At 43.0% G+C, this 23,140-nt stretch overlaps 1 protein-coding gene across 4 annotated transcripts in view; it reads right to left on the bottom strand.

Annotated features, from left to right (window-relative positions):
- Positions 1-798: 798 nt before the first annotated feature.
- Positions 799-23,140, bottom strand: part of lzts2a (leucine zipper, putative tumor suppressor 2a) — a 37,147-nt gene continuing 14,805 nt past the window's right edge. Inside the window, exons 2-9 of one of the 4 annotated variants that reach the window (XM_034552615.1) lie at positions 21,358-21,469; positions 7,187-7,838; positions 5,673-6,335; positions 5,432-5,554; positions 5,094-5,240; positions 4,464-4,979; positions 3,966-4,070; positions 799-3,827 (exon numbers count right to left, since the gene is read on the bottom strand). In XM_034552615.1, the coding sequence (XP_034408506.1) occupies positions 3,645-3,827; positions 3,966-4,070; positions 4,464-4,979; positions 5,094-5,240; positions 5,432-5,554; positions 5,673-6,335; positions 7,187-7,807 (2,358 nt within the window). In that variant the 5' untranslated portion in view covers positions 7,808-7,838; positions 21,358-21,469 and the 3' untranslated portion in view covers positions 799-3,644. Of the gene's footprint in view, positions 3,828-3,965; positions 4,071-4,463; positions 4,980-5,093; positions 5,241-5,431; positions 5,555-5,672; positions 6,336-7,186; positions 7,839-8,805; positions 8,898-17,018; positions 17,050-18,499; positions 18,798-21,357; positions 21,470-23,140 lie in introns of those variants that run through there. The other 3 variants (XM_034552614.1, XM_034552616.1, XM_034552617.1) reach the window with 3 other exon arrangements.

Consider the following 23,140-nt stretch of genomic DNA (forward strand, 5'->3'; position numbering starts at 1 on the left):
TCGGTTATAGTAGAGAGGAATGAGTGCACAGACGCATTTGTCCTATGTAAGGCAGAGTTATGGCATTAAATATGTCAAAGAGAAAGGTGGACTTGTTGAGAAAGTTTGTTTATCCAGATTAACATTGTTAAAAGATCACTTTTGCTACTTTTTTCCTTTGTTTTTACTAAACGCATATATTGCACATTAACTACACAAACAGTAAGTGATATGTGTTTTATGATAAGATCATGTGGTTCATGAACTCCTCCTTGGTTAAAGTTGTGCCACTGTTTGACACAAGGCAACCTTGACACGACCTCTGCTGATTGTGGAGTCAGTGGTCTGCACTTTTCAGTTGGAGCATCTCAGTCCCCCGCAGGCCTGCCAGAGGGAGATTACCCCAGCCTGTGTTATGAGATTTAGAGATTTATACCCAGATTAAACCCCTGTATTATGTCAAAACTGATAGTTTGGGTTTAGTGGATGTCTGGGGGGATTATTACAAATTACTGCTCAGTATTTTTGTGCTGCATTTCTCTGGCAGAAGTGCTTGTGCTCTGGAGCAATCCGCCACTTTAGAGGCTTAATTACACCACGCTGTGCCCTGAGCTTATGCAGACATGTGGAGGAGTTGGAAAAACATGTCAATGAGAAATGCAGGACAAGAAGGCCAGTGGCATAGTTTAAATCAAAGTAGGGTAGAGGAGATATGGGCAGCAAGGTAACTGGAATGAGTGTGCATAGTGCCTTACTTCTGCAGATGGCCAGTGGGGGAAAAACATTGATAAATGAAAGAATGTTGGAAAGCTCAAGGTGAAATGTTTCAATTCAGACAGGCAATTTTATTTTAAAATGAAATTGAGCATGTTTATGCCTTTGAAATATTACAAAGTGCTTTCAAGTATTTGATTTAACTGTAATAAACACTCATTCAGTATACTTTGCTTACACTTGATGTGTTTCAGGTTAAAAAAAAAGTAGTTTAATCAACAGTAACTTTAAGGTGTGACAACTTGTTCTTTAATTAAAAACACAGTCATTTGTACAAGAAATGTACACATAAAAATATACATGGACAACTACATACTTTATGAATTACTGAAGACACAATGTAAGTAAACATTTAAAAAATGCACACAAAAGGATGAGAAAAATGCCACAAAAAAAGAAGAAGGAAATGTGTTACGTTGCTTTGGTCTAGTCACAGTGGCTACATTTGAAATAGATATGTTGTCTAAATAAAAGACAATGTCACTCTGTTATACTATAAAGTGTTTTACATATTTACACAGAAACAGTTATGCAACGATGAAGAGAACTGAGATGTGAGGAAAAAGCAGTTTGCATCTCCTGTGTTAATCTGAACATCATCTGTGGTGAGTGAGTAACAGTCTAGGTCTTGTTAACAAACTAAATAAGGTGGGACAAACATAACGTGCTCCAATCAAAGTCCCTTCCCATTTGCTTTATGTAAATTGTTGCAGGCTTGTAATAATCTACAAAATCTCTCAAACCACAGTGGAGGTGGTGAGGTCATGCAAAATATAGATCTGATCAAATATGCTGATCACATTTTCTGAAAAGGGATTCGATTGAGTTTTCAAGTATAAAAAACAAAACATTATCTTGGTTTGCATCCTCTCTGACCTCAACTTAATGAAGAAGTCACTCAAAAATGACCCATCTCATGCTTTTACAAACTAACGGCGAGCGCAAAACCCAAAGACGAAGACATGAATCGGTGCGATATTATGATACTGACAATCAAATGAAAGATCAATCAAAATGGAGAGACAACAGGTCAAAACTGAGCTAAAATAAAAGCTCATAACTGTTCATCAGCTGCAAGAGTTTGTGTCACACAGATAACTAATGTAAACATATTTTCATGCATTACAGTATTAGGTGCACTATGCTGCCGCCTCCATTTACAACTGATCCATCATTTGAAATATTGGTATGTGATATATATATTTATGTACATATAGACGTTTTTTTTATACGTTGTATATTAAACCTACACTTATATCAGTATTCCAACAAAATATCTTCAGGTGCTATATATAGAAAAATATACAACATCTCCATTATATAGATTTCCATTTCACTGTTATTCCTTGATATAGACTCTTTGTAAAATAAAAGTTCTCAGCCCACTACTTTTGTTCCCCGTAGAGACCCATCATGCTCCGTGTTATACACAGCCCTGCCTTTACTGTGAAAAACAGCTTCAAATGTTAACATGCTCCCCACCGGTTTAATATTTGCCTCGAGGACACTGGAGCTACTGCATCTGCCCATTCTCACCTCACTGCTATCTGAACCACCATCTTCTAAAATATGATATAACAAAGACATGCAGGCATGCCAGTCTTGCTACCTGTATAGCAGTCAGTGAAGATTATAGTCCAGGGGAAACTAAGAAGACTTTAAAAGTGATATTTGGCTTTCGGCTGGCAAAAGCTAAATAAAGAGCACTAATGGGAATGAAGGAGAAAAAAAGGAAACTCTGAATAAGCATGCCCTAACTCTCTCAGTGTTGTCCCTACCGAACTGAAAGAATATACTCCATTTTTAGCTTCCTGATACCGACTGCTGACTGTTATAAAAATAGTTGAATCAAAAGCAGAGATAGAGATGGAAAGAGAGAGCAGACATAGAGACATTGGTGGTCTAGCAAACATGAGCAGCGTCTTTTAAACGCTTGGTTTCTGTGTCCTCGTGGTTTGGGAAATGACAGATTAGGATGTCCACATTTGAATGTCAAAACTGGTCTGTTGAAGTTTAATGATTTGCTCCACAAGAACGAGTTGTATCCCGAACAAAATTGCACAGAAAAGCTGTGCAAAACGATACCATGTTTCCCTGGGCGAGCAGATTCTCAAGTTGGCTGTGATGACCATGTATACTGCATTCCTCTGGAGTGATAACAGTCAAAATACATTCTTTTTCTAATACACACTGCTGAGGAAATCAAACACAAGAACAACAATATTCCTATTATTTTATATTTTTTTAAATGAAATGAACGGCTGATCCTCTGAACACCATGAAATACAAATAGCAGATGTTTGGTGTTAGTTTCCCTTCGGTAGTTACTTGGAGGACTAGTGCAGTTGCTGTTGTTGTTTGGACGGTTGATGAGATCATCATTAATAGCCAGCAGCGGTGGTGTTGATGGGACTGCTGTCATGATGCATCATTACATGCTGGTGGCCGGGTGTTTAACCTTGTGTGCTATCGCAAAAGGGGTGACTGCACGTTGACCACACTGCTGTGCCTACATGTAGTAAAAAAATTTTGCTTCAAGTTCCCGACTATTTTTAATACCCTGATTTGAACGTGGTCTGAGGAAGAAAGACTTTCTTCACTGCTTTTGCTCCCACAGAAGGAAATACGTCTTTGTGCTGGCTTTGTAGAGGAGTAAAACCTGTTAAGTGCCAGAGGGGACACTTTATAAGGATTTATTGGACTACTGAAGTAAGAACGCACCTTTGGGAGATTTCCCTTTTGACAGTGACAAGTGATGAATGCTTGCTCAGTGGTCCAGGTAAAGACATGTTAAAGATAGTGCATTTGGCCTGGACTTCAATGTTTGGTTAACATCCTCAGAGAGTCTTCTGTGTGTTTCTGTGCATATTACTATAATAGCGTGTGTTTTTTTAGATCTCAGTGGCGGTGATTTCCTCAAAGTGGATGTCGTTGCTGCCACTGTGAACCTCATAGTCCTCCATGTCCCTGTTCTCCAGCTCAAGACTCAGCTCCCTCATCACTCGCTCAAGATCCCGGTTTCTGCGGTACATCTGGATGTAGTTCTGCTGCAGCTGTTTCTGGTAGCGGATTACCTGTGTGGAGGGGAATAGGGCAAGTAAGTAAATCAGTAGGGAGGATGAGAGTTTTGTTGTGTATGACATTGAATGGAAATGGCAGAGATTGAAAATCAATCACTAAGAAATGAATTCAAATTCCTTGCTCCTTTTTACCTTTTCCTTCTCCTCCTGCCACACCCTCCTCTCATTCTCAAACCGTGACAGTTGCTCCTCGCCAGTCCTCCTCTCGTACATGAGTTCAGCCTTCATCCTTTCCACCTGAGTGAATGAGAAGAAATGGTGGAAGGAGTATTTAGTTCCTTTACCTGAGTGAAAAATACCTCAGTGTAAAAATACTCTGTTGCAGGTAAAGCTTATCTTTAGCTTGTACTAAATAAAAGTACAGAAGTATTACCAGCAACATGTACTTTTGTGTTTCAAATTCAAATTGTGATTGTTATCATACATTACAATATTCAATTATTAACACTGCTGCATTAACATAAAAGCAGCATCAAATCACTTTTAACTACTAACTACTTTTTAGTTTTGTAGTAGAATATATAACATTGGATCATATTTAATGAAACTGATAATATAAATAATAAATGTAGTGAGAAAAATTACAATATTTTCATCTGATAGTTTCAATACTTAATAAAAACCTTGTACCTGGTGTCTGAATCCCAACACTGCTTCTGCATTCTGCCTCTGAGCCTTGACTTCATCACTCTCCCCTCCCCAGACCAGATGAGTCTCCTCTGCATCTCGGTACAAAGACGGACTGGGACCGCCCCTCCCTGCCATTCCTCTACCCTGTTGGAGGGAGAGGCTCATGCATTGCCCTTTCATGGTTAGACTTCCAGGTAGAGAGTGACCGCTGTGATTAGAAAGAGTGTCCCGGAGGCGGGCTGACTCTTCTTCCAAACGGCCCAGTTTCTCCCGGAGCAACTCAGCTTCGCTCTTGCGCCTCTGGAGTTCGTTCTCACAGACTTCTAGCTCCAGAGATCGTGTCCGCAGGGCCGTCCCGGCCTCGCGGGATCGAGCCTGGCTGGCTTGCAATTCCGAACGGGCTTCTCTCAGCTGGGCCTTCAGCACCACGATGTCTCCGGCCTTCTGGCTGAGCTCAGACTGGATTTCCTTCAGCTGCTGCTTCAGGAGGGAGATTTCTCCTGACTTCTGACACACCTGAAGGGTCACGAGCAAGACAGTTAGAGAGAGAGGTGGAAGTGCTGAAAATACAGAACAAATGGTCTCTTGTGAAATCCCCCAGCACCTCTCGAGTGTCTGACTCTCGCTCACCTCCCACTTTGTCTCTTCCAGACGTGGCCCCAGCTGGGTCTGCTCCCTCTGGATGGTGGCACACCTCCTCTCCAGCGTCTCCCTGTCCTGCAGCAACGAGGAGAAGTCCTCCTGCAGCTTCTTTTTCTCCTGCTGTAGTTGAAATACCTGACGACACACAGAGATCCATATTTTACTACCGCCTTCAATACTGAAACAGATATGTTGATATCGAATAAGACATGCACTCTCAATGAAGGAATCTCCAGACTCCAACTAAAGCACAAGACTAGCAAAATAAGTTGAAACTCTTTCTCTTTGTGTAAATGTTTTAAAAGCATTTAAAATACTTAGCACACCTGTAACTGTAGCACCTGCTGTGCCCTCTGAGCCTTCTGAGAAGCTTGCTTCATCTTAGACGCGCAGTTTTGTCTCAGCTCCTCCATCTCTCTTTCACAACGACGCTGCTTCTCCTCATAAACCTTTCAGAGCAGAAGACACGGGTGAGATGTCGTAGGTCGAAGTTTTATCTGTACTTACATTATATCAAGTTATTCAAGTGGTGTTTTAAAGGTTGTCGGTTGGGTCAGTTTGTCTCACCTGGCAGATGGCCGCTTCATTCTCATCCAGATTTTCCCGGAGCTGCTGGAGTTCCAGGTCTCGTTCCCTCAGTTTCTCCTCCAGCTCCCTCACCACCGCCTCGTAGCCCTCCACCAGTGGCGGCGAGTGTCCACAGGACCCGCTGTCTGACAGTGGCTGCCCGCGCCCACTTAGCGACCCCGAGCCTGTGCTCTTGCTGGATGAGGAACGCCCACTGTCTGAGTTAGAGTGTCCGTGGCTCCCACTTGGACCTGAAGTGTTTCGGCCCAGGCCTGTCACGGGCTCCAGCTGAACCCCGGAGCCAGACCCAGAGCTGGAGCCCTCACTGGGGGCCAGACTGTAGCCTGTGCTGCTGTGAGTAGGGAGGCTGGAGAGGGAGTTCCTCCCTGAATCTGACATAGAGTAGGACTGGCTGCCCCGAGCATTACGACCTCCGCTGTAGGAGTTGCGCTTCCCTTCAGAGCCGGAACTGCTGCTCCCTCCGATGCCATTGGCGCCGCTGGTGCTGTTGGACCCTCCAAGGGGCAGCAGGAGGTTGAGGCTGGCCTGGCTCTCTGACAGACTGCTTCCCCCTGGCCGTGGTGACAAGTACTGCACAGAGTGACGATTCTTGGGAATGACAGGTTTGAACGCTGTAGGACGGATCAGCACTTTCTCCATGTTCTGAAAGTACATCATTATAAAAAAACAGCATTAGTGATTTATAAAAGCTTAGCAGCGTTAATTAGTAACGGCTGAATAAAACTCATTAGAGAGAGGTGAGTGATATGCTGGCGGGTCACCCCCCCAGGCTCTGATTTGTTTAATTTGGTTTAATTGATATTCATGAGCTTCATTAAGCAATTTCCTTAATGATTTTCCTATCATCTAAGATATAGAGAGACAGGCAAGAGGGGGAGTGGATTAAAGGGCAGAGAAACAAAGAGGAGGGAGAAGATTGGAGGAAGAGGCGAGACAAAGACAGAGAATGTGAAAGCTCCTCATATGTTCTTTAAGCATTTTTCTTAGCAATCTTCCTCAGGGTTCCCTAAATACGTCAGTGAATGTAAGCAAGCTCTGACATGGAACATGATGTTTCTGACGAATGATCCATCAGAGCCGTAAGGCCAGTTATTAAACTTCTCTCTGGATCGATTGAAATAAAATTAAATCAAACAGCTGATCTGCTGTAAAACATACCAGCAGATGCTAGAGAAATGCTCACATTGGTGTGAATTCTAGGGAGAGAAGAGAAAAAGTCCTTGTGAGACATAATGTCTTGAGCTGTAATTAAAGAGCTGTAATTAAAGAAGAAGAAGACGACTGATACTGGATTTTTTAGGCTGATACTGACATTGCTATTTAAACTTTGTCAACTTTGTCATGGAGATCTGTTTTTAAATGACCTCAAATCTAGTTTTGCTTTGTTTTCTGTGCTGCAGGTTCTTGTTACTTATCGGCCAACATATCCACTGAAATACCTGCAATAAGTTGAGTGTATCTGCCTGACCAATCTATTGGTCTGCTCCTCTCACCTTCTCTAACTGCCCGGACACTGGGATGAGTTTGGGAGGAGGCCCTCCAATGTTGCCATTCAGAGTGCTGTTGTCCCTTTGGTCCTCTGAGTCACTGCAGGGGCTTGCAGCTGCAACTACCAGGTTGTCATTCCAGTCTCCAATTAGCACCTCGTCGCTCACGAACCCCAAGTTTCCATTAGTGCCACCATCTACTGCTCCAGCGACGGTCCCACCACCTGCTCCAGCAGAGTTACCGGGCCGGAGCTGCTTCTTGGTGGGCAGCGGCGGAGGAAGAACTTGAGCCGGGGCAAGAGTTTGGTTGCTGATAACCAGCAGCTGCTCTAGGGAGCTCCCGCTGCGTAGGGTGTTATCCTGGAGCCGGAAGCAGCTGGTGGCCGGCGTGGAGCGCCGTGACTTGGTGGTGAATTCGCTGGCGGCCTGGCAGTGTCTCTCCTGATACGTTCGGCCTGATATGAGGCTGCTGACAGAACCCATGGCGATCCCGGAGCTGCAGGGCCCACAGGGGCCGGGGCAGGGCCCTGTGGGGGAATGGGATGATAGTGGACGGCCCTGCTGCACGTCGAGACCAGGATTCAGGTGGTCATTCACGGTCACAGGTAATGCCTGAACCAAAGCCATGGCACCCCGATGGCGTCAGACACACCACACACTGAGAGAGAAAATAAGAAAATGTATTCAGACAAACAGATGAACATAATACTGTCAATTACGTCACAACCAAGTGTATGGCCCTTTAACCCACTAAAATGTAAAGGAAGTTAATTTATTCTGCCTTTTCTGAGTGGTTCATAATGCAGAAATGTATACAATGCTAACCAGAGTAAACATGTTCAAATACATCACCCTGGTTTGATGCATTTGGTTTTCAGTACGTTTTTAGGTAATTACTTACAAAGTACTAAATCATTTGACTCCTTATTATATCTCAGATCTTTTGTCCCCATTTGACCCTGTTCATAGTTTGAGACCCTCGGGAAGGGGTCTTCTATCTATTCCAATCTCTGAAGACTAAGGGGGACTGAGCTTTTGAGATAAGAGCCCCCAGGCATACTTTTATTGCACTGCCTTTTGTGATTTCCTCTGACTCTGTTTTATGGGTTTTACTATTGTATTCTGTATGTTGCTCTTTGACTAATTTTATTTTATTATTGCTGTGTGTTTTTATTGTTTTGTATGTGAAGCACTTTGTTTTGATATGTACTTACATATTTTTATTAGTAGTAGTATTATTATGCACTAACGGGCAGGAACTAGGACCCAGCACAGACTGCTGCACAGAGCTGCACTGTGTGGAAACCAGTGAAACTTCAGCAGTTTGAATTGCGCAGCAACACATAGAGATTGAAGACATGATATGATGAAAACTGACACCTACAAGCGCAGCATATTTAAAATATTTCACCAGAGTCTAGCGATATCAATGTCTAGACTGAACTGGTAGTGCTAGGTGATCAACTGATATTTCTGATATCTAACCTAATATATCTAAGATATCTGATATATTACTGATATGTTAAGAAACTGAATTTAGTTTACTCTCGAGTTGTATTTTCCACATATTTCCAGAGAAGGACACAGCTACAAAAGAGTTATTGAAGTGCCATTTTTTTTCTCACTGTACAGTGGACGGTTGGATGATGGCTGGATTCCATCTTTGTGTTTCAGGATCATATTGTTTCACTTGAATGGAACGGACCCTCGTTACCACCGTCAGTTACACCTGTGCAAAAATGTCTGCTGCCTTTTTCACAGAAGACATTTGGACTCGAGACAGTAGGAAAAGCACAAATTATAAAATTAACCATTATTCATCTTTAATAATTGCAGTATCAAAATATGATAACTTTACATATAAACTTATTACAACTAAAAATAATAAACAATTTCAGAAATGAAGCCACATTATTTGTTGATTTTAGGCATGTTGTCACTCAATAAAAGTAATTAGCTAGAGCCACTTAACAGCTGTTTATTTGAAAACATTTGTTCCCCCCCAGTAAAGGCTTATCCCTCTAATACACTCTATGTCTCTGTGACGCCACTAATAATTGTCAATGTCATTAACGAGACAGGAAGAGGAAAAAGCGAATGGATTTAGTGGAGACTGTGGATGACAGACACAGAGAGAATGAGTCACGGTCATCACCATCTGCAGCTGCTCTGCGATTTTCCTGAATGTCCCCGTCTGAACCTGGTGAGCAGTCGTCCATGTATTACTTCTAAAAGGATTTGAAAAGTAGTCGCTTCACTGTTTCATGATCACAGTGCTCATACGCCAATCAAATTGTCTTTGAAGAAAGGAATAATCGCTTCACTTGGTCATTGCACTATTTTTAGGATGAGAAACATGGATGGATACATATTATTAACAACACAATAATAAGTGGCAGCAGATTAAGTCCTCCATTTGCAGATAGTATTATCAGTGTTAGTTTCCCGGGGGGACCGAGAGGGGACACATGTCCTCAGTCTGTGGAGCCAAGCCCAAATCTGTCTGGCCTAGTGGAATAATCCATGTCATCTATGTCTGCACACTGCCAGGACTAACGCAATCACACTGACTGACACACACACACACACACACCCACACCCACACGCGCGCGCACACACACACACTCACGTACATTAACATCCGCACACAAAAACCCCGGATATACTGTACATACATACAGGTGCATACATTCAATTTGACTTCTGCATTGAACCCACTCTAAGCATGAGCAATGACTTTGCATGCTGTAAAGTGCCCAGGGAGCAACTTGGGGTGCAAGCTACAGCCACATCAATATGTTTTTGTTTTAAAACAGCAAAAACGATCTCCGTCCACACAAGTGTTTCAGCACCGTTTTAGAAGACATTTCTGTCCATAATAACACGCCTGAAAACAAATATCACATGACCTTTCACGTACATGGGTGCAGGTGTAAACAAGTAATACATTGATTTCTTAGTTACAGCAATTACAACAGAATATTATTGTACTTTTTAATAAAAGGTAGTGTTTGATACTTAAATGTACTCAAAAGGACACATTTCATGTAAACATTTTAAGCTGCAGGTCTTTATCTCTCTCTCACACACACCAACACATCACATTTACTTTAAAATGAACATTTATAAATCCAGTTTGACTATATTATGGTTCATGAAATGTGGTCTTTAGCTTAAAACTTCGGAGTAGTTTTGCGTTTTAAAACGGAAATGTATAGTGGACAGTAGGAGCCAGGGATCGAACAGCCAACCTTGAGGTTAAAGTACAACCTGTACTTAGATTAGATTGTAGAATCCTCTGATATAATGTGTTCGTTGCAAACTCTTTCACATTAAAAAACAAACAAAAAACATTTACTATTTTTGATTGATTGTGTTCATTTTGGCGTGAAGTGGTTATGTTTCCGACCACCAGAATCCATTTAGAAAACCTTGAATTGTACTGCGATAGTCTGCTACGTGCAGTCCTGGGTCTGGTTCTCCCTGGCATCCCTTTCCTTCAAGCCAGCATTAAGAATAACTATATAGAAACCAGCCAATCGCTGATGATCTCGTTTACTTATGTAGGTCATATAGAGGCATTCATAGTACATTGAGTCAGTTTCATTACCAGTTAAAAGTTCCTCACAGTAACTTTAAGCACAACATTGTGAAACAATAGCTTATATTCAGCCCCGGGGCTTCAGTATGCTTCAATCGATGTGGTTGTCGGATCAAAAACCGTCTTATCCAGCACTACATGAGAATTGAGAGGAAAGAAATTGGTCTAATCATTTGTGAATGTTCCCGCAGCAGGGTGGTTTAACTCCTGCCGGCTGACTATATATTGACTAAACAGTAAGCATGTCTGTGACTATGTGACAGGGAGTGAGGAGGAGTGAAAGAAAGGAGACAGACTTCATGAGCACCCATGAGTCAAGGAGATTAAGATGCATGTGGTATGTGATCTCTTCACTCCTCAGAACCTCCTTTCACCTTTTATCCAGCCGTGCCTACCACTTCTTCACTCCCAGCCCTGACAAGGACCTCTCAGGCAGGGATAATAGAATTAACAACCCTGTGTGACCATAAACCCTAACCCCCCTCAGTGCTAACCCTGTGACCCCCTTATGAGTGGAGGGGATCTGGTCTGGCTGCCCTCCCACCCCTTTGACCTCCAAGGGTCTGTTTTTGTTCTGGCTACTCGGGCAACAAATCCCAAAAGCTGATTTCCCCCTGTGATGTTGTTCACTGGTTGTTTCTTAAAGTTATTGAAGCCCTCCTCTCCTCCACTTCTTGGCTACATTCCTGAGAAACTGAAAATCCTTTTTCCATCCCTCCACTCCTTCCTCAATCTTCCTCATTGCACACATCTTCCTCTGCTGTCAACAGCAGAAGACAGGCAGAGAGGAAACATTGTCACTAAAAATAGAAAACATCTCAAGTGCCTGAAATCATTCCAATAGTCTTTCATGAGGCGTTTTTGTCAGCGAGGCATTTGGTTCGTTGTTCAAAAATAAACTCCAATAGTGTTGCAGCCAGCTATTAAAGGGGTCAACCCAGGGGCACTTTACACTGCTTCCTGAAACTATCAGATGATGCTGAATGGCTTTAAAGCATCCTCACTGCTTCTGACAGGAACTGGAAATACACCAAGTGGTTGTGAGAGTTTTTCCTCCACATGCCACCAATTGGCCCGGGATGAGTAAGAGCAACACTGAGTGAAGAAAGGGGTTCAGAGGTTGCTCACTAACAAGATCCAGAAGTGGAGTCTGTGATGGGGAAATAATCCCGGTATGGTAAGTCTGTTTATAACACCAATATTAGCCAGGAGAGGAAGCCCATTATTCCCCTCACAATCACATGCAGCCTTCGAGCTATTCCGGAAACTCTGCTGGTCTCAGGACGAAGTTAGAAAAGCAAGAATAAGTCAGAAGAAAAAGAAGTGGGTTTAGCGGCAATAACACAAAGGCGGGCTGGGTGGGGATGACGGTTGGGGGTTTAAGGGAATTCCAATACCAGGTAGCCCAAGGAGCGGCTTTAAAGAGGCCTGAGCTCTTGGGAAAACCAGGCCTCTATAATCCTGTTTAGACATTATTTGGCACACAGACACCAAGGTCTGAGCCCCTTGAGATCTCCTAAAAGGAAAATCCAATGTGAAGACAGACACCATTTCATATCTATCCATCTCCTCTTCTGCTGAACACCGAACATATTACTTCTCTTTCTTTATCATCTCACTTCCGCACGTCTGCCTCTTTCAGATATTGTCACGATAACAGACGAGGGTTAGGGTTGTTCAAACGTGGATAAAGTGCCGATGAGAAAAGTGTGGTGCTAGCCATTGTGCTAATGCTTGGTTTTGTTCATGGAGATTCAAACAAATGCAATGTTTCCAGTGTGCTGGCTGAACCAGCAAATGTTTGAAATCAATGAATGCCTTTAAATGATTACTTGATTAATATAATGTTTAATGTTTTAGCACAAAACATCAACACATTATCAATTTGATAACAAGTAACCACATTAGCTTTCACTTGGGAATCATGTGGACACTACATATGTCCAAACTCTCCTTTTAACTCTTTTGGTATTTTTTTTAATATTTTGGTCTCAACCAAAATATCTGTCTCTTTAGCTGCTAAATGTTAAGTGGATTGTGAATAGTCATGGTTTTTTAGAGCTTTTTTTACTGAAAACAGAAGCCAGCTGCAGGTGAAATGTATGCTATATGACCAAATCATTAAAAATACTGTACATGCCATAAGAAAAACAACAACAATAATTCAAAAGTAGAGCTAAGAGGAACTGCGGGTTGGGCAATAATTCTCACTACAAGCGATTCGGTCCATTATTAATATAAAAACATTTATTAGTGTAGCTTTAACCATTGATTAAGGTGGCATCCTCCTGACAAACTGCAATGATTTTCTTTAGGTCGTCCACCTCCTTCCTCCACTTTCATCCCTCCTTCCTGTTCCTGACCATTTTCACCCGTATCCATTTACTCTCTTCTCTTGCTCTCCTGTCACTCTTTCCTTTTCCATCCCCTTCTCCTACGACTCCCTGCTCACTAGTGTGTGCAGCTAGATTTTCTGCCCCTTCTTTAACAGCAACACCACAGCGTGACTAACCGAAGGCAAAGCCAGTGTGAAGAGGAGAGCAACAGGTGGAAAGTATAAAATGGTTAGATCAGGGAGAGCACTGTATGAACGAAGAGTGAAAATAAGAATAATTCATAACCATTTGTTTAACTTATTTTTAATGGGTGGTCACTGCCTGGTAGAGTTTTATTTGCAAGAGTCTGGTGTGAAGTTGAGAGCTTGTTCAGACCAGCAGAAATATTACACTTTGGTAAACAGAGCCTGTGGCCTTGATTAATCCTGAGACCAGTGATCCCAGTGGATGGAGAGAGTGAGAAAGGCCGACAGAGAGACAGAGGTAGAGAGGAAATCAACAGGCTAGGTGAGTCGCAATAATCCTCCACGGCTGCCAACAAAAGAAAATCCACATGTACAGGCAAGGCAGCAACACACAATACCTCAGCGAGGCAATCACTCAACACCTAATCTACTCTCCCATTTATTTGTCACACATCTATTCACTGAAAGTCCACAATAAAACTTCAAACAGGCAAGAAAATGGTATTGGAATGAAGTCAGTCGACTCCACTATAAAATGAGTTGAGGTCCTTTAATGTTTTGCCAGAAAACCTGAGGTTATAATAGGCCTCCATTCCAAAACAATGACTGTCTGTCTGAGTGGTCGCTCACTGTCACCTCCTCCCACATGGCTTGGCTTTAAGGTATTGCAGTGATTGTGTGTGTGTGTGTGTGTGTGTGTGTGTGTGTGTGTGTGTACAAGATTACTGAATGCGTGCAAACCTACTCAGTCCTCATTAACCCACACCCTCACTGCCAAGTCTCTTTTCACATTGTCCTTTTTTGGCAAAGTAACATGGTCATTGTAGCTTAACAAAAGTTGTGAGTTCAGGTATTCTGTGGTATTTAAAAAAAAACTCACAGAAATAAGGTTTCTAAAAAGTTTTAAAAAGTGAGCAGCAATTGGCAACAGGTCCTCCCCCAGTCCTGTTTTTTTCCCCCTTCTCTTCTTTTACAACCGACTTGTTGCTGTTACAGACTTCAGCTTCTCCCTCTGTTTGGGAGTGTTGCTATGGCAGCGGAGGCCCACATTTTTCATGCACGAGGCAAAATGAGATAGAGAGACAGGATAAGGGGAAAAGGAAGTAAGGAAGAAAGAGAACGAATGAGTGAAAAGGTGAATGAGTGAGTGAGTCTGACAGCAGACAGTTTGGCTCTTTAGCATCTCAAAGCATCTGGCCTCAATTCCAACATGAGAGGCTGCTGGAGAAGTGGGGTGACCGAAGGCTCGATTCTGTTTCTCTATCACACACACACACACACACACACACACACACACACACACACACACACACACACACACACACACACACACACACACACACACACACACACACACACACACACACACACACACACACACACACACACACACACACACACACACAGAAACTCACACAGTCCCTGTGGGGGTTGAGAGAGAGAGCAGCCATGTATTGAAATGGGATGCAGTAGACGTCAATGACATGAAAGTAGCAGCCATGTGAAAACACTATGGTCATTTGGGGAAGAAAAACTGCCAATCGCATGCATATTTAAAGGACCAGTTTGAAATTAGTTGAAAAACTATAACTGACTAAAGAAATAGAGGTTGCATGAATATTTTCTCAAGGTATTGCAAAGCAAAGGTTTGAGCCCACGTCATGCTGTACTAAATTACTGTACACGTTAAAAGTAAAGCTCTCAACTGAATGTACTTCTTTTGTTTTAGCAACTCTAGGGTATCATCTGACATTTGATACTAGTGCCAAGAACATACCAGAACTGCATTTTTTCAACAAAATACCTCTTTTTAAACAAAAGAAGCAAGAAGCCAGAAGCCAAAGTTCAAGAAAAATGCTGTTGTTTGCTTTCTTGCCGAGAGTTAGATGAGAAAACTGATACCACTGTCATGTCTGTACAGTAAAAAATAAGCTACAGCCAACACCTGGTTAGCTTAGCTTAGCATAAAGGATGTGAACAGGGGAAACAGGTAGCCTGCTCTGTCCAAAGTGAACAAAACACACCTACAAGCACCTCTAAAGATAAATAATTAACATGCAATATTTAGTTTGCATAAAAATTTAAATGTGTGATTTCATGAGGGACGATGAGCCTAAACAATTTCTTGGCCGGGAGCAGTGAGTTCCTGGAGTCTCTGATATTTTATTTTGACAACTGAACTGTACCTGTAAAATTAGGAACTATCGCAGCAAGTAAAAAGTAAATAAGTAAATCCCCGGCCCTGCACAGCACTTGAGAGCTGAAGAGTTCTGGTTCACAGTCAGCTGGCATAGGAGGGAATGTAGGTATCAGTAAAAAAGGGGACATTCCTGGTCAGCTCCAAATGTTGGATTTTCCAGGAGGTTTTCCAGTCACTGACAGTTATCCAACGGCGGTCAGTGGTCAGGCCAGCAGACGCTGGAAATACCAAGAATGCCGGTGGTAGAGACACAGAGATTAGTCTGGCCAGTGGACTACTGTTTGTCAGGATCAGTGGCCGGTTCAGCCTTCACTCTTTTACTTGGACTTAATACAATAATTGGGAGCAGCTCTTATCTCTCATCAGTACAGGTCATTTTGACTTTAGCATGCCGTTTACTGGAGTATATTTTGGAAAATCCAGGTCCTCAGTCTGTTCTGATTTCTCATTGGCCCAAATGTGGAGAGAAGAGTAAAGTTGTACCTCCCTACACTTCCCCTCCTCACCCCCTGCTGCTTTGGCTGTATGAACAGTGGAAGGCCATTGTTTCAGTTTAACACAGAGCAGATAGCAGAGAAGAAGGGGCCTGTTATCTCACACTTTGACTGACAATGTGACCCAGAATGTGAGGGAGGAAGAGGAGGAGGGGAGGGCCTTGATTGTAGTAGGGCAGTTAACTTACTACCAGGCTTTAGTGAGGAAAACTAGGCCACAATATCTGCTCAGCAGAGGTGTCACAGCTTGAGAGTGAAATCACACTGTATGACACACACTATGCTACCGACTCACACACACACACTCACACACAAACACAGTGCTACTACATACAGCGAGGCAAATGAGTTCCACAGCAGCTCTTACATAAGCAGCAATGCCTCACTTATTAAACTGTGCCAGCTTCGATGTATACTTCACTTCCACTCATCTGAGAACATATCCGACAAGGCAAAGAACCCCATGTGCACACGTATTCAGACGCACTGTCCGTGTCGCTGTAAACTGGATTAAAGATGGAGGGGAGGGGGCACAGACTGGTGTGGAAAACACTCATTCAGCAAACTGAACAGAGGCCAGGCCGAAGTCTAATCTCTCGCTGTCTCTCGGTCTTCCTGTGTTTCTGTCTCTCTCTCTCTCCCAGTCTCAGAGTTCCACCATGCTTCTCAACTCGAGGCTTTACATAAATACCTGGCATGACACTTAGCTCGACGGGATTACTGGAAAACAACGAAGGATAGGGAGTCAAATCGAAGCTGAATCCTGTTTCGAATCCTTTAACGAATGTTTTTGGTTCCTATGAGTTACAAGAAACTATCGACTAGAGAGTGAGAAAGAGAGAGAGAGAAAGAGAGAAAGAGAAAGAGAGAAAGAGAGAGAGAGAGAGGGAGAGAGAAAGAGAGAAAGAGAGAGAGAGAGAAAGAGAAAGATTAAAACTTGGACCGGCTATCTGTGGCTATCTTCTTTCTAAGGAAAGAAGTGGAAAGGAATGAGAAACCAAAAGAGAAAGAGGTCTCACTACCTTTTATTTGGAGCTACTTCATGCTGTACACATACACACATACAACCACAGGAAGCATGAGTCAACACAGCTGGAAAGCGTTACGTATGTAACCTGCCACACGTGACACACATTTACTTCATTTGTTTTGTTCCGAGCAGATGAGGTAACACATCTTCTCGGTCTCTGTGTCCTCCGACTCTCACTCCCTTTGAGTGAAACTTTACGTCAACGTCCGTGTCTCATCACCTGCTCATTTACTGCCGCAATGTTTATAGAGTGGAACGTCATTCCTTCAAAACGCCAAAAGCCAAAATCGTAATTACAGTCTTCTCTCAAATGAAACCTCAACATGACACGGTCAAACAGCAGCTACTATAAAGAGCTGGGTGAATGGATGGCCCTCTAACCGTCCTGACTATAAACATATCATCACTCTTGCGCCATAACAAACTTGATGAGAAACTACAAAATGTGGCCCAGGGCACACAAGGAGTCTTGTAATTACACGCGTAGGTAAGACAGAAGAGAAACAACTGCAGCCTTTGTCTCCCAAAGTGCTTCATCATCAAAGGAAACCAAGATTCCCTTTGAGACTTCTGGATAAAAACATGTTTTGTATTGGTCACACTTCTGAGATGCAGCCTAATTGACTGCTTTGGTGGAAATCTATCTGCTGCCTCATGCTCTTTCTTATCTTGAATGTGTGTGTGTGTGTGTGTGTGTGTGTGTGTGTGTGTGTGTGTGTGTGTGTGTGTGTGTGTGTGTGTGTGCGTGTGTGTGTGTGTGCAGAATAACACCCTTCCTCCTCCTCTTTCCTCTTCCTCCTCCAGGCCAACCGTCCAGAGGGTGGGACAGCTTTTCGAAAGGCTGAAATTTCAAATCAATACCCCGACAGTCCGTAATGAGCAGATTACTCAGGGTCGGGATTAGAAAACCTGGGCTCACACCAAAAACGTATCATCCCACCATGCCTTGTGCAGGCCAACATACTCCAGGGTCATTTAGAGCAGCTAAAAACTTGAGCACAAAAACTTCAAACTAAGTCATCTGATTCTGAATCATCCAGCTGCCTTCAATCTCTGACAAAATGATAGGAAACCAAGTTTTCCAGCGATCCTTATTGGACCAGTTAGTTCTCAGTTCCTCCAGATTTTTGAAGACAACAACTTTTTGGCCTTCACTGACATTCCAAAACTAGTTTCCAGTCCTGTTAAAACCAGTGTCGGCGCGTGAATGGGCCGGCCATGCAACTTTTGTCTGAAACTCTTTCCGTTACAAACCTCCCATTATTTTCACAATGGAGACCCTCTCAAGTGGCTTCCCACTGACTCAAGGTGCTAATGAATACAAAGTTTCCTTAGGCAAAATCTGTCTTAAAATGTAAACAAAGCCAAACTGGGATAAAGGGCAGGGTAAAGAGAGCCTGAGTTGGGAGACTCACACACTCATTATGCAGACACATGCACCAACACACACTCTCTTCCTCGCTCCACACTCACCCCAGTGAGAGCTCTGCATCGCTGCCTCCACTTGTCTCCGTCTCACTTGAAAAAAAAAAAAAAAAAGTAGAAATCACTCCAGTCTCTGTTGGCTCAGGTTCTCCCCGTCTCTCCTTCGTTTCCCCAGTCGTCTACTTCTGCTCTACAACACTTCCTGCAGCGTGCCAGGACCTCATATCCTGACACAAGGACTTTCAAATGGAAGCCCCCTTATTTTCCTGTCCTGTCCTCCTCCTCCTCCTCTCTCTTCTCACTTCACTCCACTGTTCCTCTTCTCAGCTTTCCTTCCCTGCTGTCTGCCTTAGCACCGCCTCCCCCTCCTCCTTCTCCTCATTCCTCCCTCCCTTCCTTCTCTCACTTTTGTCCGCCAGCCCCCCTGCCTCTCGTTCCCCTCTTTCAACACACACACACACACACACACACACACACACACACACACACACACACACACACACACACACACACACACTACTCTCCTCTGCCTCTCTCTCTCCACCCCTTTCTCTTTTCAGTCTGAGCTTCATCCATCCCCTTCTCTTTCACACATTCTGCCTCGACACAATCCTGCGTCGGATTGAACTTCTTTTTAAAAATGTTATCCACTCTTTGTGTTTGGTGGGTGCGTGTGCGAGCTGAATAACCCACAGGGGCATTCAGGGCAGCACGTCCTCTCACCCGAATGTTCAGCATCTATCCTTTGGTAACACAGCAGTGCAATTATCAAACAACATTGACTACATTGAGAGCTGCAGCCACTACAGAGGGAGGTGTGGGGTGTGTGTGTGTGGGGGGGGGGGGGGGGGGGGGGGGGGGGGGGGGTCAATTCACTCAAATGGGGTAAATTACATAACATGTTTCTGCTCATCTTGTGCCTGCACACTCCACTCGCTCTCTTGTGCAGAGTATTAATCAGCAGGTAACACAATGAGTGTAGAGGGATTGAAAAGGTTGTGCTTGTATTTTGAGTGATGTGTTGATGCTGTTTCTTTGCAAATAGTGATTATTTTCATTTTCAATTTATTTGATTATGCATAATTCTACATTTGGGGCATGTGACACCATCAGAGGAAGCCACATTGTGATCGCTCATATTTTATGGCCTCGGTTCAAACGAAGATTTTTTTCTTCAAAAACAGAAAAAGTATTTTAAAGTATTACATAAAACAATAACATGTTGTGTGACAGAAATGTTTTTTTTTTTCTTTCTTATCATTTTATCCTGTGACCTTTCAGGTTTATCTCGACACCTGGTTGTCAACCAATGAGTCAGTAAAAAGTGAAATATACTTTTATGTATAATAAATGCAGTTACTGGAACTCAAGCTGATGTCTTAAAATGTTGTGTTTCGCCTGACCGATGGTGAAAGACTCAACCGCATTCCAATTGAAATGAAATAAAACTAAGAAAATCAACCGACTTTACAGACACTTACAAATCAGACAAAATTAACCACTTTTATCTTGTGTGCCACTAAAGAAAACTAGGACTGAGTCATGCTGTAGAGGAGGGAGTGTGTGTGTGTGTGTGTGTGTGTGTGTGTGTGTCTTCTCTCTCTCTTTACTAGAACTGCCTTGTACCTCCCTTTGGGTCCCATGGTAACAAGTGAGAAGAAAGTTCCCTTCTGTTCTCTGACTTGGCACTTTACTGCCATTAACACAGCCCACGTCTCCATGCTGAAAATACTACCTCAGAAAGCTTTTGAGTCTATTATGCATGTGTGTTACTGTGTGTGTGTGTGTGTTTCTATTTTAGCTTAAAACTGTTTCTATTTTAGCTTAAAGTTTCTATTTTAGCTTAAAACTGAAAGACCTGAAAGATGTTCAAATGCATCTTTGCAGGTTCTTATAATTAGTTTTAACATAACAACATTGATTTCTGCAGCTTTAAATTGTCTCAAACACGTATTAACCAAAAATAAGGAACTAAGTAGAAGTCCTATGTATTTTGAAAGTGACCTTGCCCCAGCAGGCCGTGGGTATCGTTGTGAGACGACTAATGAAGGAAGTGGACAGCTGGGCTGGGACAGGCTGAGCTTGACTGGAGGAAAGACAGAGAGCCGAGCAGACAGGAGATCTGTAATGGAGACGGTGGAAAGAAGAGAGGAAGACAGCTGCTGCTGCTGCGTGGACAACACATAACATATCTCACAAACTCTGCCATTTACTGTGAGGTCTTGAACACATTGGTGTGGGACTGCTCGTCACCCAAACACAAACCAACAACTGTGCTGTAGCTATCCAACACCGACACAAATGAGTTTAAAGTGAGGCATTGTGGAGGAGGGAGTGTATCGAGGAAAATGAAATGTGTGGCAGCAAAGAATGGACTAACACACCTTCTCTGACTTCTATGGAGGTATTGCTGTCACCCGGCTGCCGTATGGAACAACACAGGCTCAGCCACAAATTCCTGACCCCTTGACCCCTCATCTCTTCCTCCTTGAAACCTTCCTTCCCCCTTGTGTCACACACTCAAACTGTCATCCATCTCCAAACCCAATCCCTAACCGGATACTTCAAAGATGGAGGCCAAGACCCCGATTTCCATAAATGTGTGTGCATGTATGTGTGTGTGCGCGCGTGGTGTGCGTGTGTGTGCATGTGTGTGCGTGTGTGTGACAAAGTGACCACAGCGGGTCCAAACTGAGCCCACACAAATAACTAAGACCATTGATCAATGTCCTCAGCGCCCAGAAAGACAGGAGAGGAAAATAGCAACCCCAAAAGGGAGGGCGAGAGAGAACAAGAGGCGGAGGAAGAGTGGAGGACACGTGAGTCAGCAAATATTGAAGGTCAACGTCGTCAGAGAAGTGTTTTCTCTGCAGAGGGTGTTTTATTTTTCTTGTGTGGTTCTTTACCTCAGATCTTCCAGCGTGCTCCACCTGAAGGTCTGGGGGAGACAGAGAAATAGCCGAGAGCGCTCATCCCAGGACCTCGCTCCTCTCTGAGCCTCTTCTCCTGCACTCTGGCCTGAGGGAGGAAACATAAAGCGTTAAAACTGACCTGTTGACTCAAAATACACTAATGCGTGCAGCATTTACATTGTAATAAACTTGCAATACTTTTGTGGCCACTTGGAGACCACAGCAAGAACAAGTAGTAAACACAGCATTGACCTTTTAAGTTGGTGAAGCAGTTACGGAGCAATATTATCATGTATTTGGAGTTGTGTTCATGTGCACTTTAGGATTGGAAGCCCAACATTTACTCAGCGTTATGAGAGCGGCAAGAGTCAACAGAAACAGTAAAGGGCCGAACATCTAAATGATGAGGTGAAACTCACGACACAACTCTGTAATGCTGAGGCAGCAACTTCCGGGTGTGAAACCTGAAGTGCGTCGTGAACTAGCTTGTGATTGACATGTTGCTGCCACGCCGTTGTCCGCTCTGTAAGTTTACAGTGTTCACTTCTTGAAAGTCAATTTGAACTTTTTAGGTCTCGTAAAAAAAATGTCTTAGTCAGAGTTCAGTTTTACTTTACTCCACCCTCTTTTGTGACTTCTGGTTGCAAAAAGACAACAAGACGGCAATGCCCTCTTCTCGTATTCAGTCTATGGTAATGCCGAGGTGAGCTGTTCACATTCTCACACAATTTTCACATTATAATATCGATTACAGTCGCGTCCGGTATGAAGGGGCACCGAGTGGTTGAGGTGCTGATTTGCTGTCTTCACTGACTCATAAAAGGGAGAAGACAAAAAAGAGGGACGAAATTCTAAAAGGAAATGAGATTTTTTTTAAAGCAGTAGAGCGTGGTGATATATTGATTTTGGTTATAATGTAATATCCTGAATTAGTATCTCCTGGTTTTATCGGCTGCATAAGAGCAACAATCTCTGAACTTATCTGAGTTTTGATGAATATTCACATAACTACTTTTTCTTCTTATGTCAGTATAGACTATAGTGCCAAGTTATTTGGTAAAACCTTATGAAGTTGGATTGTGTCAGTATAACCACCCCCTGGTGTCCAATAATATAAATACTCTTTTCTTACATTTGTACACACATTATTTTATCTTCTTTTCCAAAAATGCTAATTTGCCCTTTTTCATTTATGATTTCTTTTATCATCTTCTCATCGCACCCAATCTGTCTCTTTGCTCCCACCCTGCCACCTCTCCACTCTCCACTCTCCACTTAAGCAGCCAATGAGGTAATCAGTCAGCTTGTTACATTCTGATAAGTGATCCGATACGAATATTGATTTTGGCCCTCGTGTTCCAGTGCTGGGGTCAGTCCTGAGGCTCAGAGCTGCTTTTAGGAGCCACGAACAGATGCTGACGGAGCTCTTTCACAGCTATTGCCATAAACAGAAAGACTGTAGGAATATGGACACTCACACAAAAGTTTGATGTTGTCCTTAGAAAATCCGATGAATGGATGAAAACATCAGACAGCATGCACTGTTTAGCCATCACAACAAGAAAAGAAGAGAAGTTCAAATAGCATTATTATGGAGCAAACATGACATGAAATCATATGTTGGTCTGTCAAGAGAAAATCTCACAAACCTCTGGAGGTCAGTTAGGCTTCAGGGGAAGGCACAACTGATTAAAGGGGCAATCTGGATCTGGGATTCCTGCCATTAGATGATTATTGTGTTTCAGCCATTTGAGGCCTGATTTAATGGCCACATGCC

The sequence above is a fragment of the Cyclopterus lumpus genome, chromosome 15, assembly GCF_009769545.1.
Source record: "Cyclopterus lumpus isolate fCycLum1 chromosome 15, fCycLum1.pri, whole genome shotgun sequence".
Classification (NCBI taxonomy): Eukaryota; Metazoa; Chordata; class Actinopteri; order Perciformes; family Cyclopteridae; genus Cyclopterus; species Cyclopterus lumpus.